The sequence below is a fragment of the Mesoplodon bidens genome (genome assembly GCF_964165515.1).
Source record: "Mesoplodon bidens genome assembly, chromosome: 4".
In the NCBI taxonomy this organism is placed as follows: Eukaryota; Metazoa; Chordata; class Mammalia; order Artiodactyla; family Ziphiidae; genus Mesoplodon; species Mesoplodon bidens.
In genome coordinates, this window is record NC_138160.1 from 53,436,976 (window position 1) to 53,463,830 (window position 26,855).

Here is a 26,855-nt window from a genome sequence, read left to right on the forward strand (position 1 = left end):
GAACTTGCTCGGCCGCTGACAAACAGGCCGCGCCGCTGCTTCGGGATTGGTAGCAGAGCTGTGGGTGTCGCGCCTTTTCTGACGATTCGGACAACATGGCGGCCGAAGGTGGTAGCGAGTCACAGCTGAGAAGAAGAAGGCACCGGGACCCGGAGGAACCTGAAAAAAGGAAACTCGGCGAGGGAGAGCTGGTAGTGGCTGTGGCCCAAGAGAACGAAGAAGAAAATGAAGAGCGCTGGGTTGGGCCCTTACCTATAGAGGCAACGCTGGTCAAGAAGAGGAAAGGTAGTTACAGAGATAGGCACAGGGCAGGGTGGAATGCTGTGTCCCCCGAGTAGGAGAGTTCAAGCCAGACCCCAAAACGGAGGATTTGTGCCCTCGGAACAGAGGGTCGTCTTCTCACTTCTGGCCGTTCTTTACTCCCGAAATAGTTATTTGGTTTGAGTAAAGCGCCTTTTTGATAATATCTAACAATTAATCTCTGATTTGTTACAATGGATGCTAAAGCTAATTTATGCCGGTACTTACGTGTTTGGCGCCTCTCATTTAATCCGTACAGCAGCCGTATGAGGTTGGAATTTTTAACCCCGTTTAGCAGACGTGGATAAGAATACTGGTTCTATTTAAGGTTTTCAGTTCAAGAGTGGTGTAGTGTGTTGGGCCGCCGGGGCAGGCGGTGCCTATTTAGAGTGGTAAAGAATAGGTAAAGATAATTTCAATCCTGACTCTTCCACTAATGAGTTTTCTGACATAGTTACATAAGTTTCCTGGATCACAAATCTTTCATCTAAAAACCAAGGTCTGTGGTTTTCAAACCATACTCGTGACATACCATGGCCTGAAGCATTTTTCCACTAACGTGGATTAGTGACAAAATTTTATCAACTAAAAAGAGTGGTCCAAACAAGGGCGGGCGGGGGGCAGTGGTGAAAGGGACAGATTAAATTTTCTTATTTTTCAAGTTCTTTGAAATTTTTTCCTTAAACGTATAAGACCATTAAAATGTGATCTTTCTGAAAGTTCAAATCCTTATTACTCTCCCTACTTAAAAATTTTAAGTGATATCTCATTATTTTCAAGACAAAGTCCAAATTCCCTAACATAGCATACAAGGTCCTTCTTGATATGATTTCTTCTTACCTCCCTCAGCGCATTTCCATTACTTCCCTCTACCAAAACCTTCTAGTTCCTTCTTACTCTGTGCTCCAGCCATACTTAAAACACTTGAGAATTGGGCATGCCCTTTTTCTCCTGTGAATGCCTGCATGGCTGTCATGGTGTCTCTGCCTGGAATAATTTCCCTCACCCATTTCACTTAACCTACTATTGTTCAACCTTTAACACTCAGCTCAGCTATCACCTCCTCTGGGAAACCTGTGACTTCTTCCAGTCTGGGCTAGGTTTCTAAAGCACATTCATCCTAAATCTGAGGTGTGTTTATCACACTGAATTTATAGGTAGCCTTCCAATTTTATGTATCCGAATTTTGAAGAAGCTACTTTTTTGAACATTGTACATTAACACCCTTAAAGTGCATTACCTTTTTTTTTTACTACTAAGTCTTTCTGTTAAATGTTTCCATAGCAATTGTTTCCTCATTACACTTGCTACATTTTTAATTGTATATTTATTCATGTGATTGTCTGATTAATGTTTCTCCTCACTGTTAAGACTGTAAACATATAAGAGCAAAGAACATGCCTGTTTTGCTCCAGTGCTTGGTACAGTGCTTTGCATATAGCAGATACTCAGTAAGTATTGAATGAATATTATAATGTTTATGCTCGTAATTATTTTCTTGCACTAGATTTCATGTCCTTTTTTTGTGGAAATGAGTGGAGGGAATGGAAAAATCCAAAAATATCAAAACGCTGATATTAGCATTAGGAGACAAAAAGCTTATAAACTTGATACAATTGAGACAATTAGATGTTCATTCTATTTAAGCCAGTCAGTAGTGTATTCAGTTTGAAGAAAAAGTTGAAATTTAAAAACAGGTATGAAATGTTAGAAAAATATCATTGAAGATTTTATCTAAAAGGACAGGGGTTTAAAACTTTCTAGAAATGGAACCATCCCCTTTAACATGTTCTTTAGACATTGGACTTTTGTACACATTTTCAGAAAGACACTATAAATGATGATATGGCATTACCTTTAATTAAACTGATGGTTTCTCAAGGACAGGAACTACGTGTTAATTCTTCTTTATGTCCATGTCTCTTGGAACCTAGTTTGTTTTCAATAAATATCTGTTCAACAAGTGAACTAACAAACAGCAAAAGGAATATGCATCAGATAGGATTAAATTTGGCTGCATATTACAGAAAAATTCAATATGACAGTAACATTAAAAAGATAAAAGTCCTAAAGTAGACAATCTAGGATTGGTGTGGAGGCTCCAAAGAGACCTAGGTTCTTTCCAACTTCCTGCCCAAACATCACTAGGGTATGGACCTCATCTTTGTCCTTAGTGTTTGTTAGAGTTAACAGTGCTTATCTCCCAGTTCCCAGCTGTAGGACTGAATAAGGGAAGAAGGGCACAACTCTTCAAGGAGACTTCTTGACTGTTGCACAACACTTTCACTTTTATCTCATTAGCATTTGGTCACACCTAATTGCAGAGATGGTGAGAAAGATCTTGTGGCTGGATGTCAGTATTCCCATATAAAAACAGGGGTTCTGTTACTGAAAATGAAGGGAAAAGTAATTTGTTTGACACAAGTTTGAGTCTGCTATATGGTAGTTACGAAAAACCATGAAACAGTCATGCTTAATTTAGGAACTTTTTATAGGCGTGTTTGGCCATCATGGATTGTTTTGTTGGTTACAAGTATAATGGCATTTTTTACTAGTGAAATTTTTCATATTTTCATATAATGAAATATTTCCTCAGATTACCACTCTTAAAAATGTTTTGCCCTTGGGAAAGTTTTGAGAAGCACTCAACTGGATATTCTCTAGGATTTTCTCAGCTCCAAAAATCTAAGGATTTATCGTGTTTACCTGTTTCAAACCTAGTACCAGTGACTTCAAAGAGGATCATTGCCTTCAAGATAAACTGAGACATTCTAGATTGTCACTGGCCTCTTATTACTTATTTAAATGAGCACTAACAATTGGATCTACATGGTTAGAAATATGGTTGTGATATTTTCATGAAACTTTAAGATTTTTGGTTTTTAATGGAACCTTTATATTAACCAGAACCACTCAACTCTTAAGTTCTGGGAACAGTTAAGTGTCTATATAGTACTTGAGAACCTGTTATGACCAACTAAATAATGGTGCTATTCAGTACTGTGAAATAAGTTACAACTGACATAACTGACACTGGATTTTTTTTTTCATTATACGTGAATTGAGAGAAATTAAAATCTAGAAGAAAATACAAAATAGCATTCCAGTTGTTAAAAAATATTTTTCTTTACTTTTTTTCCTTAGTTCTAGAGTTTGAAAGAGTCTATCTTGATAATCTCCCCAGTGCATCCATGTATGAGCGCAGTTACATGCATAGAGATGTTATCACCCATGTGGTGTGCACCAAGTAAGTCTATCACATCTTAATTTTTTTCTGAGAAGTTTATCCTTTTTTAAAATGCTTCAGTTTTGAGATGGATTTGTAGAAGTAGTTTTAGGATATTAAGGATTTCTATTTCATTCCATAGGTTTTGTAATAGTTTATGTTAAATAAAGACCTACGTGGTCTTTCCTATATCATACAAGGAATGCATTCTCTAAGACAAAATTCCCTAGTTTATGTACATGTCTTTTGGAGATAAATGCCAAAAGGGGATGAACCAGGTAGTGTCTGAGCTTCCATGAAGAAGAGTCTATTAGTTAAGATGATAGTAATTGGTAGCTGGCCTCTTCAGTACTAATGGGGAAAATGGTGAGATCGAAGACATTCTGGAAATGTCACAGGACCTTCAAAATAGCTGAATAGGGATTTGTAGAAGGATAATAATAATAATAGTAATATTCTGCTCTTTGTTGAGTGCATATTATGTCCAGGTATAGTGCCAAGGCTTTTTCATAAGTTGTTTCATTTATCTTAACAATCTTATAAGGTAGTATCATCTACATTTTACAGAAAAGGAAGCAGGTTTAGAGGGGTTAAATGGCAGATGAGGCTGGAGGAAAAAGGCAAGGACTAAACCCCAGAGCATTTTCTATTTCTTATATGGAATTTGAACCTGATTGGGAGAGTAACACCATATATATATGTGTGTATATATATATATATATATATATATTTTTTTTTTAAGATCACTCTGGCTGTGGTGAGATGAATGGATTCAAATAGAGCAAGAATGGATACAGAGAGAGCAGTTAGGAAGCTAATACAGAAACCTAGATGAGATATGATGGTGGCTGGGATGATATTGGCAGTGAGCATGGAAAGAAGAAGATGAGTTGTTGCTCTTTGGATCAGTCTATTCTTGATCTCTTGGAGACAGTTAAAGATTTAAATTAAATATCTTGGGCTTCCCTGGTGGCGCAGTGGTTGAGAGTGCGCCTGCCGATGCAGGGGACACAGGTTCGTGCCCCGGTCCGGGAAGGTCCCACATGCCACGGAGCAGCTGGGCCCGTGAGCCATGGTCACTGAGCCTATGCGTCCGGAGCCTGTGCTCCGTAATGGGAGAGGCCACAACAGTGAGAGGCCCGCATACCGTAAATAAATAAGTAAATAAATAAATAAATAAAATCTTTATATTTCATTTATGGGATAATTTTAACCAAATATTAACTCTGTTTTCCTAGTCCAAAGTTGTCAGTGTATAAAGCTGCATATAGGACTAGCATTCTATCACTCCAAGTTTCTTTGTTTAACCTAAGTCAGCAGGCTGTAATAGGAAGATTTTTGAAGATTTTATAGAAACCTAGATTTTGAAGTTAGGCAGACCCAATATTGAATGCTGCTCTCCAGTTATGGACCTGTGGCAAATACATTTAACACTGTAAAACTATTTCCTTATTTTTAAAAGGTGGTAAAAAATATTCACCCTAATAGAGTTGCTGTACAGGTAGTTGTAACTAAGATAATGTATGTAGAGTACTTGACATATACTAGGTTTCAACAAATGGTTTCTATTTTTATATACCTGACAGAGGAGGCTATACTGTACAAGATTTTGATACATAAACAAGCAAAATACCTTGGATAGTATCTGAAACAAACTTATATTGAATTTTGCTGTATATGTAAGTAGTATGTTGGAATTTAATTATTTATCAAATTCTGAAAGATAGTACATTTTCCCTATGAAAAGACTGCCTATAGGGTAGTTTTAGCATTAAAGGACCCTAAGATCTAGTGATTCCTGGTGAGACTTTTTTCTTTTTCTTTTTCTTTTTTTTTTTTTAATGTCAAGCTCTAGCTCAATTCTGATCCTAGCTCTTGGATTTAAAATTAGTGCAGCAGAAGCTGTTATGATATCCAAAAAAGAGCATCAAATTTTGCGATGTTCTGTCTACCCTAATATAGTGATATAGTGGTCTGCATGAAGGAAGGTTTTTTTTTTTTTAACCTGTTATTTAAGAGTCCAAGATTCTCAGTGAATGATTGCTTTGGGAGTACTAAGTGATTCATAGATCTGTTTTAGAAATAAACTAATACTATTTTATATATGCAGGACAGACTTTATTATTACTGCCAGTCATGATGGACATGTTAAATTCTGGAAAAAAATAGAAGAGGGGATTGAATTTGTTAAACATTTTCGCAGTCACCTAGGTAAGAATTTCACTTTTTTTTTGACTCTGTTTTAAACTGTACTGATTTAAGTTTCTTTAAAAAATTTTTTTCTTTCAATTATGTCCATTTCATTGGTGTTTACTAGAATGTTTTAATTTGATTTATTTAAATAGGAGTTATTGAGAGTATTGCAATTAGCTCTGAGGGAGCATTGTTCTGTTCCGTGGGTGATGATAAAGCAATGAAGGTGTTTGATGTAGTGAACTTTGACATGATCAATATGCTGAAGCTTGGGTGAGTCTTTTTTAAAGTATATATTTTTTTAACTTAATCGAAGAATTCTTGAACTAAACTTCCCTGTTCCATAGGTATTTCTTAACAGAATATATTATCATTCCATTAAAAAATGTGACTTTCTATTTTACTTGGGAAAATTAAATATTATGAATCCTTGTTATGATGCTGTTTGGGGGCTCCTGCTGTGGTTTTTGTCATTAATTACAGCAGAAATGTCCCAACAGCGCCACAACAAGGATTCATTATATCCATTTGACACTACTTAATAAATTAATGAGTATCCATCATGTCTAATATACTGGTACGTAGAATTAACTTCCTTGTTATGCTTATTTCAGTAATACGGCATTGTGTTTGTATAAGGCTTATGCACATTTTTGGAGTTGTTGGTTATTTTAACTTTGAAGTATATTGACATCCAAACTATGTGTTTAGACTGTACAGTAATGAGATTAAACAAAAGACCATACCCTGGGTAGCTTAAGCAACAGAAATTTATTTTTTCACAGTTTCGGAGCCTGGAAAGGCCAAAATCAAGGTTCCAGCAGGGTGTGGTTTCTGGTGAGGACTCTCTTCTAGGTTTCACACTTTGTCCTCATTAGGGACAGGGGAAAGAGTGGGGAATATTTTACTCTTCCACTTCTTAGAAGGCCACAGGCCTGTGGGATTAGGGCCCCACCTTTATGACCTCATTTAACCTTAATTACCTCTTTAAAACCCTTTCTCCAGATACAGTCACTTTGGAGATGTAGGCTTCACCATATGAATTGGAGGAGTAGGGGGTTGGAACTACACAATTCAGTATGTAGCAGGAATTCTTTGGAATTTCCTTCAAAATCAGATTATGAGACACTGAAGGAAATCAGTCTCATTATTTGTGGTCAGAACTTATTTTTTGACTACAAATAGAAATACCTATTGATCATCTGTCTTATTCCCCAGCTTTGTTTCCCTCAAGACTTTAGCTATTTTAAAAAATCAAATCTGTTCATAAATGTTGAACATTTGCCCCCTTTGAGGATATTGAAAGAGAACCAGGCATATCTTGTTTTATTGTGCTTCACAGATACTGTGGGGTTTTGGGCAAATAGAAGTTAGTGGCAACCCTGCATGAACAAGTCTATACTCACCATTTTCCCAAAAGCATTTGCTCAGTTTGTGTCATTATTTCACATTTTGGAAATTCTCATATAATATTTCAGATTTTTCATTATTTTTGTATTTGTTAGGGTGGTCAGTGATCTCTGATGTTACTATTACAAAAAGATTATGACTTGCTGAAGGCTCAGATGACAATTAGCATTTTTTAGCAATAAAATATATTTTTTTGAATTTTTGAATTTTATTTTATTTTTTTATACAGCAGGTTCTTATTAGTTATCCATTTCATACATATTAGTGTATATATGTCAATCCCAATCTCCCAATTCATCACACCACCCCCCTCTCCCCTCCCCCCCACCACTTTCCCCCCTTGGTGTCCATACGATTATTCTCTACATCTGTGTCTCAATTTCTGCCCTGCAAACCGGTTCATCTGTACCATTTTTCTAGGTTCCACATATATGTGTTGATATATGATATTTGTTTTTCTCTTTCTGCCTTACTTCACTCTGTATGACAGTCTCTAGATCCATCCACATCTCTACAAATGACCCAATTTCATTCCTTTTTATGGCTGAGTAATATTCCATTGTATATATGTACGACATCTTCTCCATTCACCTGTTGATGGACACTTAGGTTGCTTCCATGACCTAGCTATTGTAAATAGCGCTGCAATGAACATTGGGGTGCATGTGTCTTTTTTTTTTTTTTTTTTTTTTGCGGTACGCGGACCTCTCACTGTTGTGGCCTCTCCCGTTGCGGAGCACAGGCTCCGGACGTGCAGGCTCAGCGGCCATGGCTCGTGGGCCCAGCCACTCTGCGGCATGTGGGATCTTCCCGGACTGGGGAACGAACCCGTGTCCCCTGCATCGGCAGGCAGACTCTCAACCACTGCGCCACCAGGGAAGCCCCTTGCATGTGTCTTTTTGAATTATGGTTTTCTCTGGGTATATGCCCAGTAGTGGGATTGCTGGGTAATATGGTAACTCTATTTCTAGTTTTTTAAGGCACCTCCATACTGTTCTCCATAGTGGCTGTATCAATTTACATTCCCACCAACAGTGCAGGAGGGTTCCCTTTTCTCCACACCCTCTGCAGCATTTGTTGTTTGTAGATTTTCTGATGATGCCCATTCTAACTGGTGTGAGGTGATACCTCACTGTAGTTTTGATTTGCATTTCTCTAATAATTAGTGATGTTGAGCAGCTTTTCATGTGCTTCTTGGCCATCTGTATGTCTTCTTTGGATTTTTGGATTGGGTTGTTTGCTTTTTTAATATTGAGCTGCATGAGCTGTTTATATATTTGGGAGATTAATCCTTTGTCCGTTGATTCATTTGCAAATATTTTCTCCCATTCTGAGGGTTGCCTTTTCGTCTTGTTTGTAGTTTCCTTTGCTGTGCAAAAGCTTTGAAATTTTATTAGGTCCCATTTGTTTATTTTTGTTTTTATTTCCATTTCTCTAGGAGGTGGAACAAAAAAGGTCTTGCTGTGATTTATGTCAAAGAGTGTTCTTCCTATGTTTTCCTCTAAGAGTCTTATAATGTCCAGTCTTACATTTAGGTCTCTAATCCATTTTGAGTTTATTTTTGTGTATGGTGCTAGGGAGTGTTCTAATTTCATTCCTTTAGATGTAGCTGTCCAGTTTTCCCAGCACCACTTATTGAAGACACTGTCTTTTCTCCATTGTATATCCTTGCCTACTTTGCCATAGATTAGTTGACCATAGGTGCGTGGGTTTATCTCTGGGCTTTCTATCCTGTTCCATTGATCTATATTTCTGTTTTTGTGCCAGTACGATACTATCTTGATTACTGTAGCTTTGTAGTATAGTCTGAAGTCTGGGAGTCCGATTTCTCCAGCTCCGTTTTGTTCCCTCAAGACTGCTCTGGCTATTTGGGGTCTTTTGTGTCTCCATACAAATTTTAAGAATTTTTGTTCTAGTTAGGCATAAAATGTCATTGGTAATTTGATAGGGATTGCATTGAATCTGTAGATTGCTTTGTGTAGTATATTCATTTTCACAATATTGATTCTTCCAATCCAAGGACATGGTATATCTCTCCATCTGTTTGTATCATCTTTAATTTCTTTCATCAGTGTCTTATAGTTTTCTGCATACAGGTCTTTTGTCTCCCTAGCTAGGTTTATTCCTAGGTATTTTATTCTTTTTTTTGCACTGGTAAATGGGAGTGTTTCCTTAACTTCTCTTTCAGATTTTTCATCATTGGTGTATAGGAATGCAAGAGATTTCTGTGCATTAATCTTGTATCTTGCAACTTTACCAAATTCATTGATTATGTCTAGTAGTTTTCTGGTGGCATCTTTAGGATTCTCTATGTATAGTATGTCATCTGCAAACAGTGACAGTTTTACTTCTTTTTTCCAATTTGTATTCCTTTTATTTCTTTTTCGTCTCTGATTGCCGTGGCTAGGACTTCCAAAACTATGTTGAATAATAGTGGCGAGAGTGGACATCCTTGTCTCATTCCTGATCTTAGAGGAAATGCTTTGAGTTTTTCACCATTGACAATGATGTTTGCTGTAGGTTTGTCATAAATGGGCTTTATTATGCTGAGGTAGGTTCCCTCTGTGCCCACTTTCTGGAGAGTTTTTATCATAAATGGGTGTTGAATTTTGTCAAAAGCTTTTTCTGCATCTATTGAGATGATCATATGATTTTTATTCTTCAGTTTGTTAATACGGTGTATCACATTGATTGATTTGCATATATTAAAGAATCCTTGCATCCCTGGGATAAATCCCACTTGATCATGGTGTATGATCCTTTTAATGTGTTGTTGGATTGTGTTTGCTAGTATTTTGTTGAGGATTTTTGCATCTGTATTCATCAGTGATATTGGTCTGTAATTTTCTCTTTTTGTAGTATCTTTATCTGGTTTTGGTACTAGGGTGCTGGTGGCCTCATAGAGTGAGTTTGGGAGCGTTCCTTCCTCAGCAATTTTTGGGAACAGTTTGAGAAGGATGGGTGTTAGCTCTTCTCTCAGTGTTTGATAGAATTCACCTGTGAATCCATCTGGTCCTGGACTTTTGTTTGTTGGAAGATTTTTAATCACAGTTTCAATTTCATTATTGTGATTGGTCTTTGATATTTTCTATTTCTTCCTGGTTCAGTCTTGAAAGGTTATACCTTCCTAAGAATTTGTCCATTCCTTCCAGGTTGTCCATATTATTGGCATAGAGTTGCTTGTAGTAGTCTCTTATGATGCTTTGTATTTCTGCGGTGTCTGTTGTAACTTCTCCTTTTTCTTTTCTAATTTTATTGATTTGAGTCATCTCCCTCTTGATGAGTCTGGCTAATGGTTTATCAATTTTGTTTATCTTCTCAAAGAACCAGATTTTAGGTTTATTTATCTTTGCTATTGTTTTGTTTCTATTTCATTTATTTCTGCTCTGATCTTCTACTAACTTTGGATTTTGTTTGTTCTTTCTATAGTTCCTTTAGGTTAGATTGTTTATTTGAGATTTTTCTTGTTCCTTGAGGTAGGCTTGTATTGCTGTAAACTTCCCTCTCAGAACTGCTTTTGCTGCATCCCATAGGATTTGGATTGTCATGTTTTTGTTGTCATTTGTCTCTACGTATTTTTTTGATTTCCTCTTTGATTTCTTCAGTGATCTCCCAGATATTTCATAGCATATTGTTTAGCCTCCACATGTTTGTGTTTTTTACGTTTTTTCCCTGTAATTGATTTCTAATCTCATAGTGTTGTGGTCAGAAAAGATGCTTGATATGATTTCAGTTTTCTTAAATTTACTGAGGCTTGATTTGTGACCCAAGATGTGATCTATCCTGGAGAATGTTCCGTGCACAGTTGAGAAGAAAGTATAATCTGCTGTTTTTGGATGGAATGTCCTATAAATTAAATCTATCTGTTCTGTTGTGTCATTTAAAGCTTGTGTTTCCTTATTAATTTTCTGTTTGGATGATCTGTCTACTGGTGTAAGTGAGGTGTTAAAGTCCCCCACTATTATTGTGTTACTGTTGATTTCCTCTTTTATAGCTGTTAGCAGTTGCCTTATGTATTGAGGTGCTCCTATGTTGGGTGCATATATATTTATAATTGTGATATCTTCTTGGATTGATCCCTTGATCATTATGTAGTGTCCTTCCTTGTCTCTTGTAACATTCATTACTTTTAAACTCTATTTTATCTGATATGAGTATTGCTACTCCAGCTTTCTTTTGATTTCCATTTGCATGGAATATCTTTTTCCATCTGCTCACTTTCAGTCTGTATGTGTCCCTAGGTCTGAAGTGGATCTCTTGTAGACAGCATATATATGGGTCTTGTTTTTGTATCCATTCAGCGAGCCTGTGTCTTTTGGTTGGAGCATTTAATCCATTCACGTTTAAGGTAATTATCAATATGTATGTTCCTATTCCCACTTTCTTAATTGTTATGGGTTTGTTTTTGTAGGTCCTTTTCTTCTCTTGTGTTTCCCACTTAGAGAAGTTCCTTGAGCATTTGTTGTAGAGCTGGTTTGGTGGTGCTGAATTCTCTTAGCTTTTGATTTCTCCATCGAATCTGAATGAGATCCTTGCTGGGTAGAGTAATCTTGGTTGTAGGTTCTTCCTTTTCATCACTTTAAGTATGTCGTGCCACTCCCTTCTGGCTTGTAGAGTTTCTGCTGGGAAATCAGCTGTTAACGTTATGGGAACTCCCTTGTATGTTATTTGTCATTTTTCCCTTGTTGCGTTCAATAATTTTCCTTTGTCTTTAATTTTTGCCAATTTGATTACTATGTGTCTCGGCATGTTTCTCCTTGGGTTTATCCTGCTTGGCACTCTCTGCGCTTCCTGGACTTGGGTGACTATTTCCTTTCCCATGTTAGGGAAGTTTTCAACTATAATCTCTTCAGATATTTTCTCGGGTCCTTTCTCTTTCTCTTCTCCTTCTGGGACCCCTATAATGCAAATGTTGTTACATTTAATGTTGTCCCAGAGGTCTCTCAGGCTGTCTTCATTTCTTTTCATTCTTTTTTCTTTATTCTGTTCCGCAGCAGTGAATTCCACCACTCTGTTCCGGGTCACTTATCCGTTCTTCTGCCTCAGTTATTCTGCTATTGATTCCTTCTAGTGTATTTTTCATTTCAGTTATTGTATTGTTCATCTCTGTTTGTTTGTTCTTTAATTCTTCTAGGTCTTCGTTAAACATTTCTTTCGCCTTCTTGATCTTTGCTTCCATTCTTTTTCCGAGGTCCTGGATCACCTTCACTATCATTAGTCTGAATTCTTTTTCTGGAAGGTTGCCTATCTCCACTTTGTTCAGTTGTTTTTCTGCGGTTTTATGTTGTTCCTTCATCTGGTACATAGCCCTCTGCCTTTTCATCATGTCTATCTTTCTGTGAATGTGGTTTTTGTTCCACAGGCTGGAGGATGTAGTTCTTCTTGCTTCTGCTGTCTGCTCTCTGGTGGATGAGGCTATCTAAGAGGCTTGTGCAAGTTTCCTGATGGGAGGGACTGTGGTGGTGGGTAGAGCTGGCTGTTGCTGTGGTGGGCAGAGCTCAGTAAAACTTTAATCCGCTTGTCTGCTGATCTGTGGGGCTGAGCTCCCTCCCTGTTGGTTGTTTGGCCTGAGGCGACCCAACACTGGAGCCTACCGGGGCTCTTTGGTGGGGCTAATGGCAGACTCTGGGAGGGCTCACGCCAAGGAGTACTTCTCAGAACTTCTGCTGCCTGTGTCCTTGTCCTCACGGTGAGACACAGCCATCCCCCGCCTCTGCAGGAGACCCTCCAACACTAGTAGGTATGTCTGGTTCAGTCTCCTATGGGGTCACTGCTCCTTTCCCTGGGTCCCGATGCACAGACACTACTTTGTGTATGCCCTCCAAGAGTGCAGTCTGTTTATCCCAGTCCTGTCGAAGTCCTGCAGTCAAATACTGCTAGCCTTCAAAGTCTAATTCTCCAGGAATTCCTCCTCGTGTTGCCGGATCCCCAGGTTGGGAAGCCTGACGTGGGGCTCAGAACCTTCACTCCAGTGGGTGGGCTTCTGTGGTATAAGTGTACTCCAGTTTGTGAGTCACCCATCCAGCAGTTATGGGATTTGATTTTATTGTGATTGCACCCCCTCCTACCATCTCATTGTGGCTTCTCCTTTGTCTTTGGATGTGGGGTATCTTTTTTGGTGAGTTCCAGTGTCTTCCTGTCATTGATTTTTCAGCAGGTAGTTGTGATTTTGGTGCTCTCGCAAGAGGGAGTCGATAAAATATTTTTTAATTAAGGTACGTATATCCATATATATATATATATATATATATATATATATATATATATATATATATATATATTTAGACATAGTTCGATTGCACACTTAATAGACTACAGATAGTGTAAACATAAACTTTTATATGCCCTGGGAAACCAAAATATCCATGTGACTTGCTTTATTGCAGTTTTCACTTTATTGCAGTGGTCTGGAACCAAACCTGCAATATCTCCGAGGTATGCCTATATTTTTTAAGCTTTGATAGAAATTCTAAGAGTCCCTAAAAGGTTTTGAGCATTACCTCAATCATTGGAATAACTGTGTAACTTCTCAGACTGACTATTTTGAAGGAGACAACACACAATTGAATATATAAGGTTTGTATATTGATGAAATCTGTCCAGTTCTTTTACACTTTATCAGGTAGCATGTTCAGAGCTCATAGTTGTAAGATCAAGCTACTGATAATGAGGGTGTGATATCAGAATGTTTTTCTGTTGAGCATAGTCATGACTAAAATATTTTTATCTTAAATATTTCAAGAATGGATTTATGAAGTATACTGTTACATGCTAACCTTTAAAAGTAAGTTATACATAGATGAAGACATAGACAAAGTTATCCAAAAAACAATGCCCTGGAGTATTTTAAGGCCCACATCTGTTCAGGTTTCCTTGTAAATGATCTGCTGTATGCAGTTCTCTTCTTGTGGTTTGATAAATCCTCAGAAGTTATTATCATTGCATTGATGAAGTCAGAAAGAGAAAAATCAGTAGCTATTCTTATTCTTCCCCATTCTGTATCTCTGTCTGCTACTTCTGAGCAAAGAATCCAAAAGAAGTAAATTGCTGGCCAGGACACTTTTTGGTGATGAGAATGAGGAAGGATGCTTACTTCTTGTATTGACCTCCTTTTTTCCCCCTCAATTCTTTACTATTTTAGCTATTTTCCTGGACAGTGTGAGTGGATCTATTGCCCAGGGGATGCCATATCTTCAGTTGCGGCTTCTGAGAAGAGTACAGGAAAAATTTTCATTTACGATGGTCGAGGAGATAACCAGCCGCTACATATTTTTGACAAACTCCATACATCACCTCTTACTCAGATACGGCTAAACCCAGTTTACAAAGCAATAGTGTCTTCTGACAAATCTGGAATGATTGAATACTGGACCGGTCCTCTTCATGAATATAAATTCCCCAAAAATGTGAACTGGGAATATAAAACTGACACAGATTTATATGAATTTGCCAAATGCAAGGCTTATCCAACCAGCATATGTTTTTCACCTGATGGGAAGAAAATAGCTACTATTGGTTCTGATAGAAAGGTTAGAATTTTCAGATTTTTAACTGGAAAACTCATGAGAGTCTTCGATGAATCACTAAGTGTAAGTGCCATATAAATTTAATCAGATTTTACTTTTGTGAAAATGTCTTTATTTTGTGCTATTTCTTAAAAGATATTTTTTTCTGGATATGGACATTTAGATTGATGATCATTTTCTCTTAGAACATTAAAGGTATTATTCAACTGTCTGCTGTCTTGCATTGTTGCTCTTCAAAACTCCCTTCCCTAGGTTTATGATATGATTAATTCTGAGCCAGTTTTTCTTATACTTATGTGTCTTTTTTTTCAGTTTTGTTTTGTTTGCAAGCTCCTTCTTTTGAGATGCTCAAAACCCATGCTAGGCCCCCTTCTCTTCTCACTCTACACTCCTGTCTGTCTGTATGACTACTTCCAAATTTATTTTTCCAGCTTTCTATTATAAATAGACCTGGTCCTATCCTTTTATTGTATTTATTTATTTTTGCTGTCTTCATGAATGGCACAAATATCCATCTGCTTGTGCAAGCCAGAACCTGAGTCATCTTTACCTGTTTTTCCTTACCGCTCTATTTAATTCATCATGAGTCCTGTTAATTTTACTTTCTACATATACTTTATATATCCTTCTTTTAGCACAGCTGTCATTACCCTAGCTCATGGTCTTTTGCCTGGCCTATTGCCTGGACTACTCCCTGCATCTATTCTGGCTTCCTCCTAATCTGTTATCCATGCTCCACCCAAAGGAATCTTTTCAAAGCACATATCTGATCTTGTCATACTTTGAATCTCTTAGTGACTACTTGTTGCTCTTAGGATCAAGACCAAATCATGGCCTGCCATATTGTGCCTTCAACCTACCTCTACTACCTCTTACTCTAGCCAGTCAGGCCTTCTTTCAGTTCTTGACTATGTCTTCCACCACAGGGCCTTTGCATATGCTGTCCCTCATGTATGGAGTGACCCCTCTCCCCATTCCTCCCATTACCTATTGAACTCATCCTTCAAATCCTGAAGAGTCATTTTCCCTGATAATCTTCCACTGTTCTTAGAGTCTCAGACAACTTTTTTTTTATGTGGTTCTTGTATCACTGTTTCTTTTAGAATATTTGGTCTTATTATATGATTAATATGTATCAACCCCCAGTAAACTAAACTGTGTGTGATTTATGGTCCTGTATCTGTTTTGCTTATGATTGTATTTCCAGCATTAAGAACAATACTTGACACATAATTACTGCTAACAAGAATTTATTGGGACTTCCCTGGCAGTCCAGTGGTTAAGACACCACGCTTCCACTGCAGGCGGCGCGGATTCGATCCCTGGTTGGGGAACTAAGATCCTGCATGCTGCGCAGTGTGGCCAATAAAACAGAAAAAAAAAAATTTATTAGAGCATGTAGTTGTAGAATAAGAGTTTTTATCCATGCTAAGGTAATTGCTTTTTGTGGATATTTGAGTTTCATCACGTGTTTCCATCATGTGGTTCTCTAACTGCTAATGGTATGTTGAATCCTCTTGAGAGGCTGTGGGTTGAACCTTTGTAGTGATAATGTTTACTGTATGACGGTGTCAATTCTACAGTCTTGGTAGTCACCAGTTTACATTAGATTCCCTGAATTAAGCGCTTCAAAAATGTTACCACCCTTATTAGTGATACTCTTGTTTGGTGGCAAGTAGTAATAAGTTGGGTTGGTCATCTGCCTGAAGGAATATGAATCCAGACAAAAGGGAAGATTTGTTTGCTAATCAAATCATCCTCATAACTCATTTTCTTATTGGAAGAATAAAGCTTTCCATTATGCTTTTAGGAGAAGGAGAAACCTTTCTTTGTGATATTTTCTTCTTTAATGGTGGTTGGTAACTACATATTGGTTTCAACTTAAGTATACTTTTAAAACTCTTTACAACTTGTGGCTCTTCCCAGATTCCTTAAGAAAAGAAATACTTAAAATCTATTCTCTGGATATAAATCTCTTAACACATATACTCTGACATGTTCAATCCACTATTTCTTCACTGTTGTCTTTAACATATGTTGACATTATAGGACTGAGGTAATATGAGAAGGTCAGTAGCAAAGTGTATGACAGAAGTTAAAATTCAGAATGAGAGAGTTGGCAAAAAAAAAAAAGGCAAATGCCAATTAAATTATTTACAATGCTAATGACTGGTTAATGACTAGATTCTCATTTAATTAGATGGTATGAAGATGTATCTTTTGGTATTTTATTAATCAGGAGTACTGCATATGGCCATGCAGTTGTGTATTACAGAGAGGTCCAACTATTAAAGCTAGAATACTGTTTAAAAAAAAAGATACTGATGTGCTTAAAAGGTTGGATTAAATTTATTAAATACATATATGTGGGCAGATGGCCATGTACAGACTTTAAGTCTTGAAAATGAATCTTCTCTCTAGCAAAAATAATCAAGGGTCCCACACTACAAAAATGTAGTCTGGCATCTAGGCTATTTCTGGCAAATGAGTAAAGCAATATATCAGTCTCAGAGACTGGAGACAAGAAACCCTAATGACCAAGCTTTTTAGCTATTCTTTAAGAACTTGGCCTCATGTTGTTCCCTAACACATACCTCCTTTACAGTTTTGGAGTTATGTATGTTGTTCTTTCCATATCTAGAAAAACTGGATATTTCGTTAATGCAAGCATGAAAAAAAGAAGTAGATGGGACATAAGCCTGACTTCTTTTCATCTGCAATAGAGAGCTACTTTTGATTTCTGCTGTTTGATGCCCTAAATATCTAGAAAACTGTAAAGATCACATCTTTGGGGAGGCTGGTAGTGTGATAGTACATAGTAATTGAGATGTGACCTCCATCTTGAAAGCTGTGTATTAAATATCTAAAGAAAAGTAAACCAAATGTCCAAAATAAAGGGCACTCATAAAAATATTCGTCTATCCTAAACCACATATACCTAATGATAATTAACTGTAATGGTGCTCCAAAATAACTTGAAACATTTTCTGAACTATGAAATTGTTATAAATTAGTGAAATCATAAGAGTTCATTCATTCAACCAAAATTGAGTGCTTGTTATATGGCAGGCCCATGATCCTTATACAGGGACCTCACAGTCCATAGCTGCACTGTCCAGTTTAATAGCCACTAACCACATATGGCTGTTGAACACTTGGTATGTGGCTGGTCCAAATTGAGCTGGACTGAGTATAAAATACACACTGGACTTCAAAGACTTAATATAAGAAAAAAAGAATATATCTCAATTTTTAAATATTGCCTCATGTTTTAATATCTTTATTTTGCTTTTTTATATTTTTTATGTTACTTAAATTTAAATCGTTTGATAATATTTTAGATGTTGGGTTGAATAAAACATTAAGATTAATTTTATCTGTTTATTTTTACTTTGTTTAATGTAGCTACTAAAAAATTTTAAATTATGTATGTGGTTTGCATTATATTTCTATTGCAAAGTGTTAGTCTGTGACTTATAAAATGCAGCAGATATATTGTTTCTGCAGAGAAAGCAGTAGTTATATTTACTCTTTTTTTTTCATTAGAAGAACCAGTTAGTATAAATACTATTTTTTATGATTGAACTTACTAACATCTTTTGATTTCCTGCTTCAAGTGTTTAGAATACTCCTTAAGAAGATATGTAAGTACATAAACTGTTAGTGGCTCTTAATGTGTACTCTGCTTTTATTTAAATTCTCTTTCCCTTTATCATGTAACATTTTTTGTTAATAAATGGTTTGTTTCCTAGATGTTTACTGAACTGCAGCAGATGAGGCAACAGCTACCAGACATGGAATTTGGCCGACGCATGGCTGTAGAACGTGAATTGGAGAAGGTGGATGCAGTAAGATTAATTAATATAGTTTTTGATGAAACTGGACACTTTGTACTCTATGGAACAATGCTGGGCATTAAAGTTATAAATGTAGAAACAAACCGGTAAGCTTTAATATAATTTATGCTTTTTAAAAATGTACTTTTAAGGGACCATTTCCTCCTTTTGGGAAACAATGGGAGTTTTGTTTGTTCTAAGACAAGTGGAATGGTCCCAAATGTCTAAGCTTAACCAAATGTTTTGACTGGATTTTTCTGTGGTCTTTTGGTTGTTTATAATCTTATGTAAAAAGTTTCCACTCGTGTTTGTAAAAGAAATGGAAGGAAGATATGCATAGTTTCAATTTTTTTTTTTTAACAAGTTTCAGTCTGTCTTTTGCTTATTGATTTAAATTAGCCTGGTTCATGTTAAATGTTGCCAAATATTTTAACCACAGAATTCAGCATTACATCCTGCTAGACATAAAATCAGAAGTTAAAATGTATGAAACCACAAAAAGCCTTTTGTGCAAACAGCCCATTTGGTCTTAGAACAAAATTGCTATAATCAGATACTATCACAGAATGTAAATGAAAAGAACTTAAAGTATATTTAAAGGAAAAAAATCTTGTGCTATACATTCTCACATATAAACAAATTTATATTGTAGTTCTTGGCAATACAAAATCTTTGAAGACTTGCAGAAAGATTAAAATGATAGGGATAGGTTAAAACTGTATGACTGAATGATTGTTATTGTTTTAATCTGAAAATTATAGATAGCTACCAATTTAAAATAACTTTTTGGGGGGAGAAGGAGAGGTAGAAAAACACTTTTTAAAAACCTTTCACTAGTTATTTTGTACAAAGATAAAGGATATAGTTGATTCCTAGCTTTTATCTGTAAAGTTGTTATAACTGGAGTTAATCCTGATAATTTTGTTGAATAAAATAGTGTTGTATTTTCCAGGTGTGTGCGGATCTTAGGCAAGCAAGAAAATATCAGAGTGATGCAATTGGCGTTGTTCCAGGGAATAGCCAAAAAACATCGTGCTGCAACTACTATAGAAATGAAAGCTTCTGAAAACCCTGTTCTTCAGAATATTCAAGCTGACCCAACAATAGTCTGTACATCTTTCAAAAAGAATAGATTTTACATGGTATGTGGAAGTACTAGGAGATAGACTTTAATGTTTCTTCCAGTTTAGTTGGAGTTTTATTTTTTTAGTTTGTGCTTTCAACTGAAGAAAATGTTGGCAATAATAGCAGACTTTCTAAACAATCAGAATACCATCTTATAACATTAATGTTGTAGAATTTTTAGGGCTTGATTTTAAGTATTTCTGTACTGTTTTACATCCTGTTTTGAACATTTTTCAACCTGGCTTCTATTAACTATTTGTGCTAAGATGATAGTAAGCGGCTATGATAGTTTTTGCTGTGGAGTTGTTAAAATTCTTGTTTTCTTATTTTTCACCTTTTACTCTTGAACATAACTTGCACACCTCCTTCTCTACATACATATTTTTACCTTTTGATTCCATTGTAATGATGCTACCTTGGAATTGTACATTCCTGAGGGATTTTTTTTTTTCTGGAGAACTAAAAGTACTTTGCAGTGTTAACTAAGATTGGGCTCAAAATCAAACTACTAAGCTATCTAGGAGTAGCACCATTCTGATTGTTGAGTCAAACAGAAAAATCTGAAGTGTAGAGACTTCTGTGCTTGCATTCTATCCTTCACAATCGGTCAGAGACTTTCTAAGACCCAAATGTGATTATTTCTCTGCCTGCAGTGCTTTAATAACTCCCCAGCTATCTATATTAGCTGCCCTCCTAGTTTAGCTTTCTTCATTTTTAGTTCATTTGCTATACTGACCATACTGAACTTGATCCCAGTTACAAGACTTGAGTGTTCTTTTTACTTGTAGGATTAGGTGTGCCTGCTTGTGTTATGTGTCACACTTTTTGGAATAATTTGCTGATTTTTGGTGGTGGGGGGGTGTCTCTGACACTATCCTCTCTTCCTCAAGATAATATAAAATCCATAATTACAGGGCACGGTGTTTTCTTCACATACCAAACTCCACAGAGTTTGGTAAAGTATCTGGCCCATTATAGTATACTCATTCGTTCATCTGACACATTAGAAGCAGCTGTGATGCTATGAAGGTTATCAGCATTTGGTAAATGTAGGAATAGCAGTTTATCTCCTCCAACCAAGCTGTTAGCCTAAAATGGGTATATTCTTTTAAGATGAGAATTTTGCTTATAACTTTCAAAGTCATTGTTAAAAATTTCTTAATATATGTTAAAGGAAAATAATTTTTCTTATTTTTACCTGTAATTTTACTGTTTTGAAGGTAAAAATAAATCATAAAAGATAATTCTTGATATACACCAAAAACACATATACTAATTTTCCATCCACTTTATTTAAAAACTTTAACAAATTTTCTTTCTTTATCTTTCCTCAGAGTTTATGCTTATGTTGATTAAACCATACATGTTCCTTGGAAACTTTGAAGAAATAGAAAAACAAAATGTTAAGTCACTCACTGTGTATTTATACTGCTAACATTTTCATGATTTTTTTAATTAGAGGTACATATTCTTAAGCAAAACTAAAATGGTAAACATATACACAAATTTCGTATCCCTTTTTTCAAATCCACTATCATGAAATAAAAGTAAAATTTTACAGAATTTGAACTTTAATAATTCCACATGTGAACTAAATCAAGATAACTTTCAAAATTCACATAATTAAATAGTACAACAGACATGCCATTCCTTTGATAACTGGAGAATAATATGTTAAGGCAGTAACATCCTAGCTTAGTTGTTCCTTTATTTGGAATTGATCCAAGTAGATCAAGGAATGACATTATGCAAGACAGGGCCTGGGCACTAGCTTTACCTTCCTGGAACTTAGTTGAAATCCAGTAGAACTTTCTTGGGAGAAAAGATTTCTGCTTACTGAGAGTCAAATAAAAGAAACAGGCCTTGAGCAGTCCAGAATTTCAACAACTGAAAGATTTTTCTCAATTCTCTGTAGACCCCGAGGATCTTGAGATTTCTACAACTTCACTCAAAATGTAATCCTTTCTTCCAAGCTTCAGGGTTTAGATAGATCAGATGGGCTCTGACAAAAAAAAAAAAAAAATCACGATCCATTACTGATTCATCTTTGAATCCTCATCCTACCAGCACAAGGTCCTACTCATAGAAATAACAATTATTAGTATGTATATAGTGCCTTCTATATGTTAGGCACTGTTTTCTAAGCACTTTACATCCCTTCATTTAATCTTCATATCAGGTGCCATTTTGAGGTAGTTTTTATTATTATCCCCATTTATGAATGAGGAAATAAAAGTAATCAATTTACTTCCCCAAAGTCACATAACTAGTTAAGTGGCAGAGCTGGAATTCAAACCCAGGCAATCTAAATAGAGAAAAGTAAGCAATAAATTGCAGGTTAGGTAGGACATACTGGAAGGCAGAAGCAGAGAGCTACCTCAAATAAAACTTCATCTTGTTAAATGGGTACCCATAAAAATTTCCACCAAAAAAATTAAATTCCATTTGAAATCATACATCATCATATGAATTTTCATATTAGACAAGTGTAGAAATGATTTAGCTGCCTTACACATCCTATGATAGGAAGTGATAGGAAGTGATTCCTGAAATAAGCATTTATTCTGATGTGAGTTCTTAGTTTCCTCAAATACTTCATTAGAAATGAAATTTTCTTGTTCGTAAATTTTAACCAGATGAAAAATTTAATTCATTTACTCACTTTTTATTTTCCTCCTTGAGTTTACTAAACGAGAACCAGAAGATACAAAAAGTGCAGATTCTGACCGAGATGTTTTTAATGAGAAACCTTCTAAAGAAGAAGTCATGGCAGCTACTCAAGCTGAGGGACCTAAACGAGTGTCAGATAGTGCCATTATCCACACGAGCATGGGAGACATTCACATCAAACTTTTTCCTGTTGAGTATGTACTGTTTTTGTTGTCGTAAATAAACACCAGTGTAAATGTGTATATTTGAAGAAACTATGCAACTTAAAATGCTTGCTATTTTGACTTAAGGAATTTAGAAGAATTGAAATGTTAGATAGAGCATCTTTCCTGAGCTTTCTGATAACTGTTAAACTAGGAAATGGGAAAATTTTACAAATATATACACATCCTTCAATATACATACTTCACGGGTTTATTATTATAAGGACAGAATATCGTAGCTATGACAGTGCTGAATGTAACTGTAAAGTGATAAATATATATCACCACTACCATCAACTACACATTCCAACTATAGGTTTTGTGGGTCACTTGTTATAACTGGCTTTCCTCTCAAAGCACATCTTTAAGGGGAGGATAATTATTTTTCCTTCCTGATGTTTGAAAAGTTTGCAGAATGAACATACAATACTAAATACAATACAGTATGGCTGGCTATTCTTGATCCAAAAGATGACATCTTTTACAATGCCTTGACTTAAAAGTACTTAGTTATTTTGGATATGAATGTTTTATGTCCAGTGTTTTACCATATCATGGCACTGAACAAAAAACTAGGCAGTTCTAGACTCCTGGACCATCTCATTTTAAGCATTCAGAACCCATGCATCCATTAAGCCTATTCCCTGATGTGCCTGGTACAGATTCTCCTGATTCCCTCTGCCATTCCCAGCTTTAGGAGCTATTACATGATAAAGTACTGTATTAAATCATCTCATGAGATTAGTTAATATTATTTAGAAAGTGTGTCTGAATGTGTGATTGTCATTTAAAGTTTATTAAATTTAGTAGCTGTCGTATCAGTGAATTAGTCATTGGTCAGGAAATATCACCATACTATATCATTTTTTTAATAAGAAAATTACCTTTCCCAGGAACTTAACCCACTATGTGCAATGGGTTAAGGTGCTATGGTTGTTTTTTTTTTAAACTGCTCAATGACTTTGGAATCTAAATACTGTCAAACTCAAATATAATAAGCAGTCATGGGGCCTCCCTGGTGGCGCAGTGGTTGAGAGTCCGCCTGCCGATGCAGGGGATACGGGTTCGTGCCCCGGTCTGGGAGGATCCCATATGCCGCGGAGCGGCTGGGCCCGTGAGCCATGGCCGCTGGGCCTGCGCATCCGGAGCCTGTGCTCCGCAACGGGAGAGGCCACAACAGTGAGAGGCCCGCATACCGCCAAAAAGAAAAAAAAAATAAAAAAATAAGCAGTCATGATCTAAAGATAGTATATTAAACTATAAGAATAGGCTACTGCTTATATGCCCTGTCAACTCTTGCTTGTCCTGAGATCAGGAGAAATTACGAATAAAAGACTGTCCTTCTGAAACAGAAGATTCTGAAAACACCATTAGGAAGCTGAACTACAAAGACAACTGTCGTAAGGTGCTCCAATTAATTTTCATGTTTTTAATATATGTCTTACTAGGTGCCCTAAGACAGTGGAAAACTTCTGTGTTCACAGCAGAAATGGTTATTATAATGGACATACATTTCATCGCATAATTAAGGTCAGTTATGCAAATTTTATGTGATTTAAGGAATAGTATGTTACTTCATAACAAGAGGTTTAAAACCTAAGGAATCTTGTTCTCTCACACTTAGCAGTTTATTAGGAATAGGAAAAATGGACTGTGGAAGTCAAAAGAAGAATGGATGGTCATGAATCAGATCTAGAATCAAGGATAAGAATAATAGCATGGTTACCTTTTTAGAAACACTGCAGCAGTTAAAGCACTGAATAAAGGATCTTGCTGAGATAAGACCGACAGCCAAGGTAACCAGTTCCTAGTGGCTAGGTAAGGTCTGGATCTAGAAGATAAGATTTAATAATAGAAGAGCCATGTTGCCACTTTATCTGTGAAACAACCATTAATACCTGATGAGCAGAATGAACTCAGCCCAGGATTTTGTTGAGCAGCATTCCATAAAATGGATGGAGCAGTGATGTAGTTCTTGATTACTGGCAGGTCAGAAATGGCAGGAGAGGTCTTCCCTGGTGGCACAGTGGTTAAGAATCTGCCTGCCAATGCAGCAGACACGGGTTCAAGGCCTGCTCCAGGAAGATCTCACATGCCACGGAGCAACTAAGCCTGTGCACCACAACAACTGAGCCTGCACTCTGGAGCCCACGAGCCACAACCTCTGAGCCCGAGTGCCACAACTACTGAAGCCCACATGCCTAGAGCCTGTGCTCCACAACAGAGAAGCCACCCAGTGAGAAGCCCGCAAACTGCAACGAAGAGTAACCCCCGCTCGCTGCAACTAGAGAAAAAGCCCAGGTGCAGCAACGAAGACCCAAGGCAGCCAAAAATATAAATAAATAAATAAATTTAAAAAGAAAGAAATGGCAGGAGAAATGCCAGAAGGAAAAATCAGATTTCAGGGTTCTGAAGGAATTAGTGAAGTGACTCACCAGAAAATCCAGTGTTTAGGGAAAGGGAAGAGAGAAGAACGGGGCAATTATGTTAAGACCTAACACATTATGTAAGATCCTAAAACTTATCTAAATTATTAATTGGCTTTAGATTATTGAGCAAGATAGTACCTATCTATAAATGGAAAGACCTTTACATTTTTGTTTCAATCATTGAAATAAGGTAGCAGTTAAGCAATGGAAATATATCATCCAAATTAAAGTATAACTAAGAGTTTAATAAAATCACTTTATAGAATGACTGTTAATAAAGTTAAGATTTTATTGACTACAAAGCACTCTTGACAAACATAAGACTCCAAAGCATACATATATGTAACATGTGTAATGTGATTTTATCTACTTTCTGTTAAGGGCTTCATGATTCAGACAGGAGATCCAACAGGTACTGGTATGGGAGGAGAAAGCATATGGGGAGGAGAATTTGAAGATGAATTTCATTCAACATTACGACATGACAGACCATATACACTCAGCATGGCCAATGCTGGCTCGAATACTAATGGATCCCAGTTTTTCATAACAGTAGTACCAACGGTAAGTAGAACAGCATTGTCTATAAGCCAAAGATTCATAGGTTTTGATCTAAGAGAGTGAATTTAGTGGAAAAGAGAGCTTTATTATTCTCTGCATTATTTATATATGCCAGGATATAAAAATGAAAACAATTTAGAGAAGGAAATGTAAAATTTTACCTAACAAATCAGATTTTACTTTGTAAAACAGTACTTTTGTAATTCAGGACACTGCAGTTTAAGTCAACTTTGCCACTATTAATTGGACAATCCAAAACAAATTATTTTACCTCTGGACTTGTTTCCTCGTCTTTAGAATGAGAGGATTAGAGTGTAAGAATTCCCAATTTTAAGACATTTTTTTCCACATTTTTATGTCTCTGAAATCAGAATGCAGCCCTTAATCAATGACATTGTAGATCTGATGAAATACAATGTAAGAATATCTAGCTCTATTGCTACGCAGTTCCACAAAATTATAAAAATTATACATTTTATTTTTTAGAAGTAGGCACCGAGCGGTAAAGGAAAAATACTTATAACTGTTGTCTGCCAGGCACATGATCTCATGTAATATTCACAATACTTCTACTATCACCATACCCAGTTTTAAAAAACAGATGAGGAAACAGTGAGACCTGATTAACTTGGCAAACGTCAAGTAAGCAGCAGAGCCAAAGTTTGAGCTCCTGTCTCTCTGATGCCAAAGCACGTGCTGCCTAAACTATTCCAAACTGCCTCTTGTGCAGGGTAAGATTCCTGCAGAAAACTTTTAAAGCCTTAGCCATAATTCTTTAAGCCATGCAAAGAACTTACCTTCAGCAAACATCTTCAAGTGCTGTTTGGTCTGAAAGATGCAGATATTTTATTAAACATTAGATTATGCTTTTATATTTTTTAATATAACATGGAAATTACTCTTAAAAGCTGCTAAGTGAAAGTATATCTTTTAAATTGTATTTTTAAATGAAGCTGAAGTTTAAATTCTCTTTAATTTGCTCACCCAGAGGGTGTGATTTAAGAATTTGGAGTTCACCAAGATTTTCTATTTGTCCTCCAACATAGCCTTGGCTTGATAATAAGCACACAGTGTTTGGACGAGTGACTAAAGGAATGGAAGTTGTACAGAGGATCTCCAACGTCAAAGTCAATCCCAAAACAGATAAGCCCTATGAGGATGTCAGCATCATAAATATTACTGTCAAGTAAAATAAGACTTGTCTCATTGTCTTTGTAAATAAAAATACACATATATTAAACACAGGATTATTTTACATAAGGAAGCTCTTAAGATTTATTTTTATATTTTTCATTAAAGGCCATTTTTTTAAAACTCTGCCTTTGAGTTTTCTTGCAGTATTTCTCATCCTGAGGTGATAAACTGAAATGGACCAA

General features: G+C 36.3%; 1 protein-coding gene across 2 annotated transcripts; it reads left to right on the forward strand.

Annotated features, from left to right (window-relative positions):
* Window positions 1-67: 67 nt before the first annotated feature.
* Window positions 68-26,793, forward strand: PPWD1 (peptidylprolyl isomerase domain and WD repeat containing 1). 2 transcript variants are annotated; one of them, XM_081233925.1, is made up of 11 exons: window positions 68-285; window positions 3,445-3,547; window positions 5,637-5,737; window positions 5,872-5,992; window positions 14,271-14,718; window positions 18,408-18,598; window positions 19,444-19,633; window positions 22,299-22,480; window positions 23,938-24,019; window positions 25,300-25,482; window positions 26,526-26,793. In XM_081233925.1, exons 1-11 carry the CDS (start codon window positions 96-98, stop codon window positions 26,667-26,669), a joined length of 1,935 nt encoding a protein of 644 aa, XP_081090051.1. In that variant the 5' UTR covers window positions 68-95; the 3' UTR covers window positions 26,670-26,793. The 2 variants fall into 2 exon arrangements, with proteins under 2 accessions (XP_081090051.1, XP_081090050.1); XM_081233924.1 differs by lacking the exons at window positions 68-285; window positions 3,445-3,547 and adding an exon at window positions 5,124-5,205.
* The last annotated feature ends 62 nt before the right edge of the window (window positions 26,794-26,855 follow it).

Coding starts and splice junctions, on each gene's coding strand:
- PPWD1 (XM_081233925.1), top strand. CDS start 96: ATGGCGGCCGAAGGTGGTAGCGAGTCACAGCTGAGAAGAAGAAGGCAC. Junction 22,481..23,937: donor ATCAAACTTTTTCCTGTTGA/GTATGTACTGTT, acceptor ATGTCTTACTAG/GTGCCCTAAGACAGTGGAAA. Junction 24,020..25,299: donor CATTTCATCGCATAATTAAG/GTCAGTTATGCA, acceptor CTTTCTGTTAAG/GGCTTCATGATTCAGACAGG.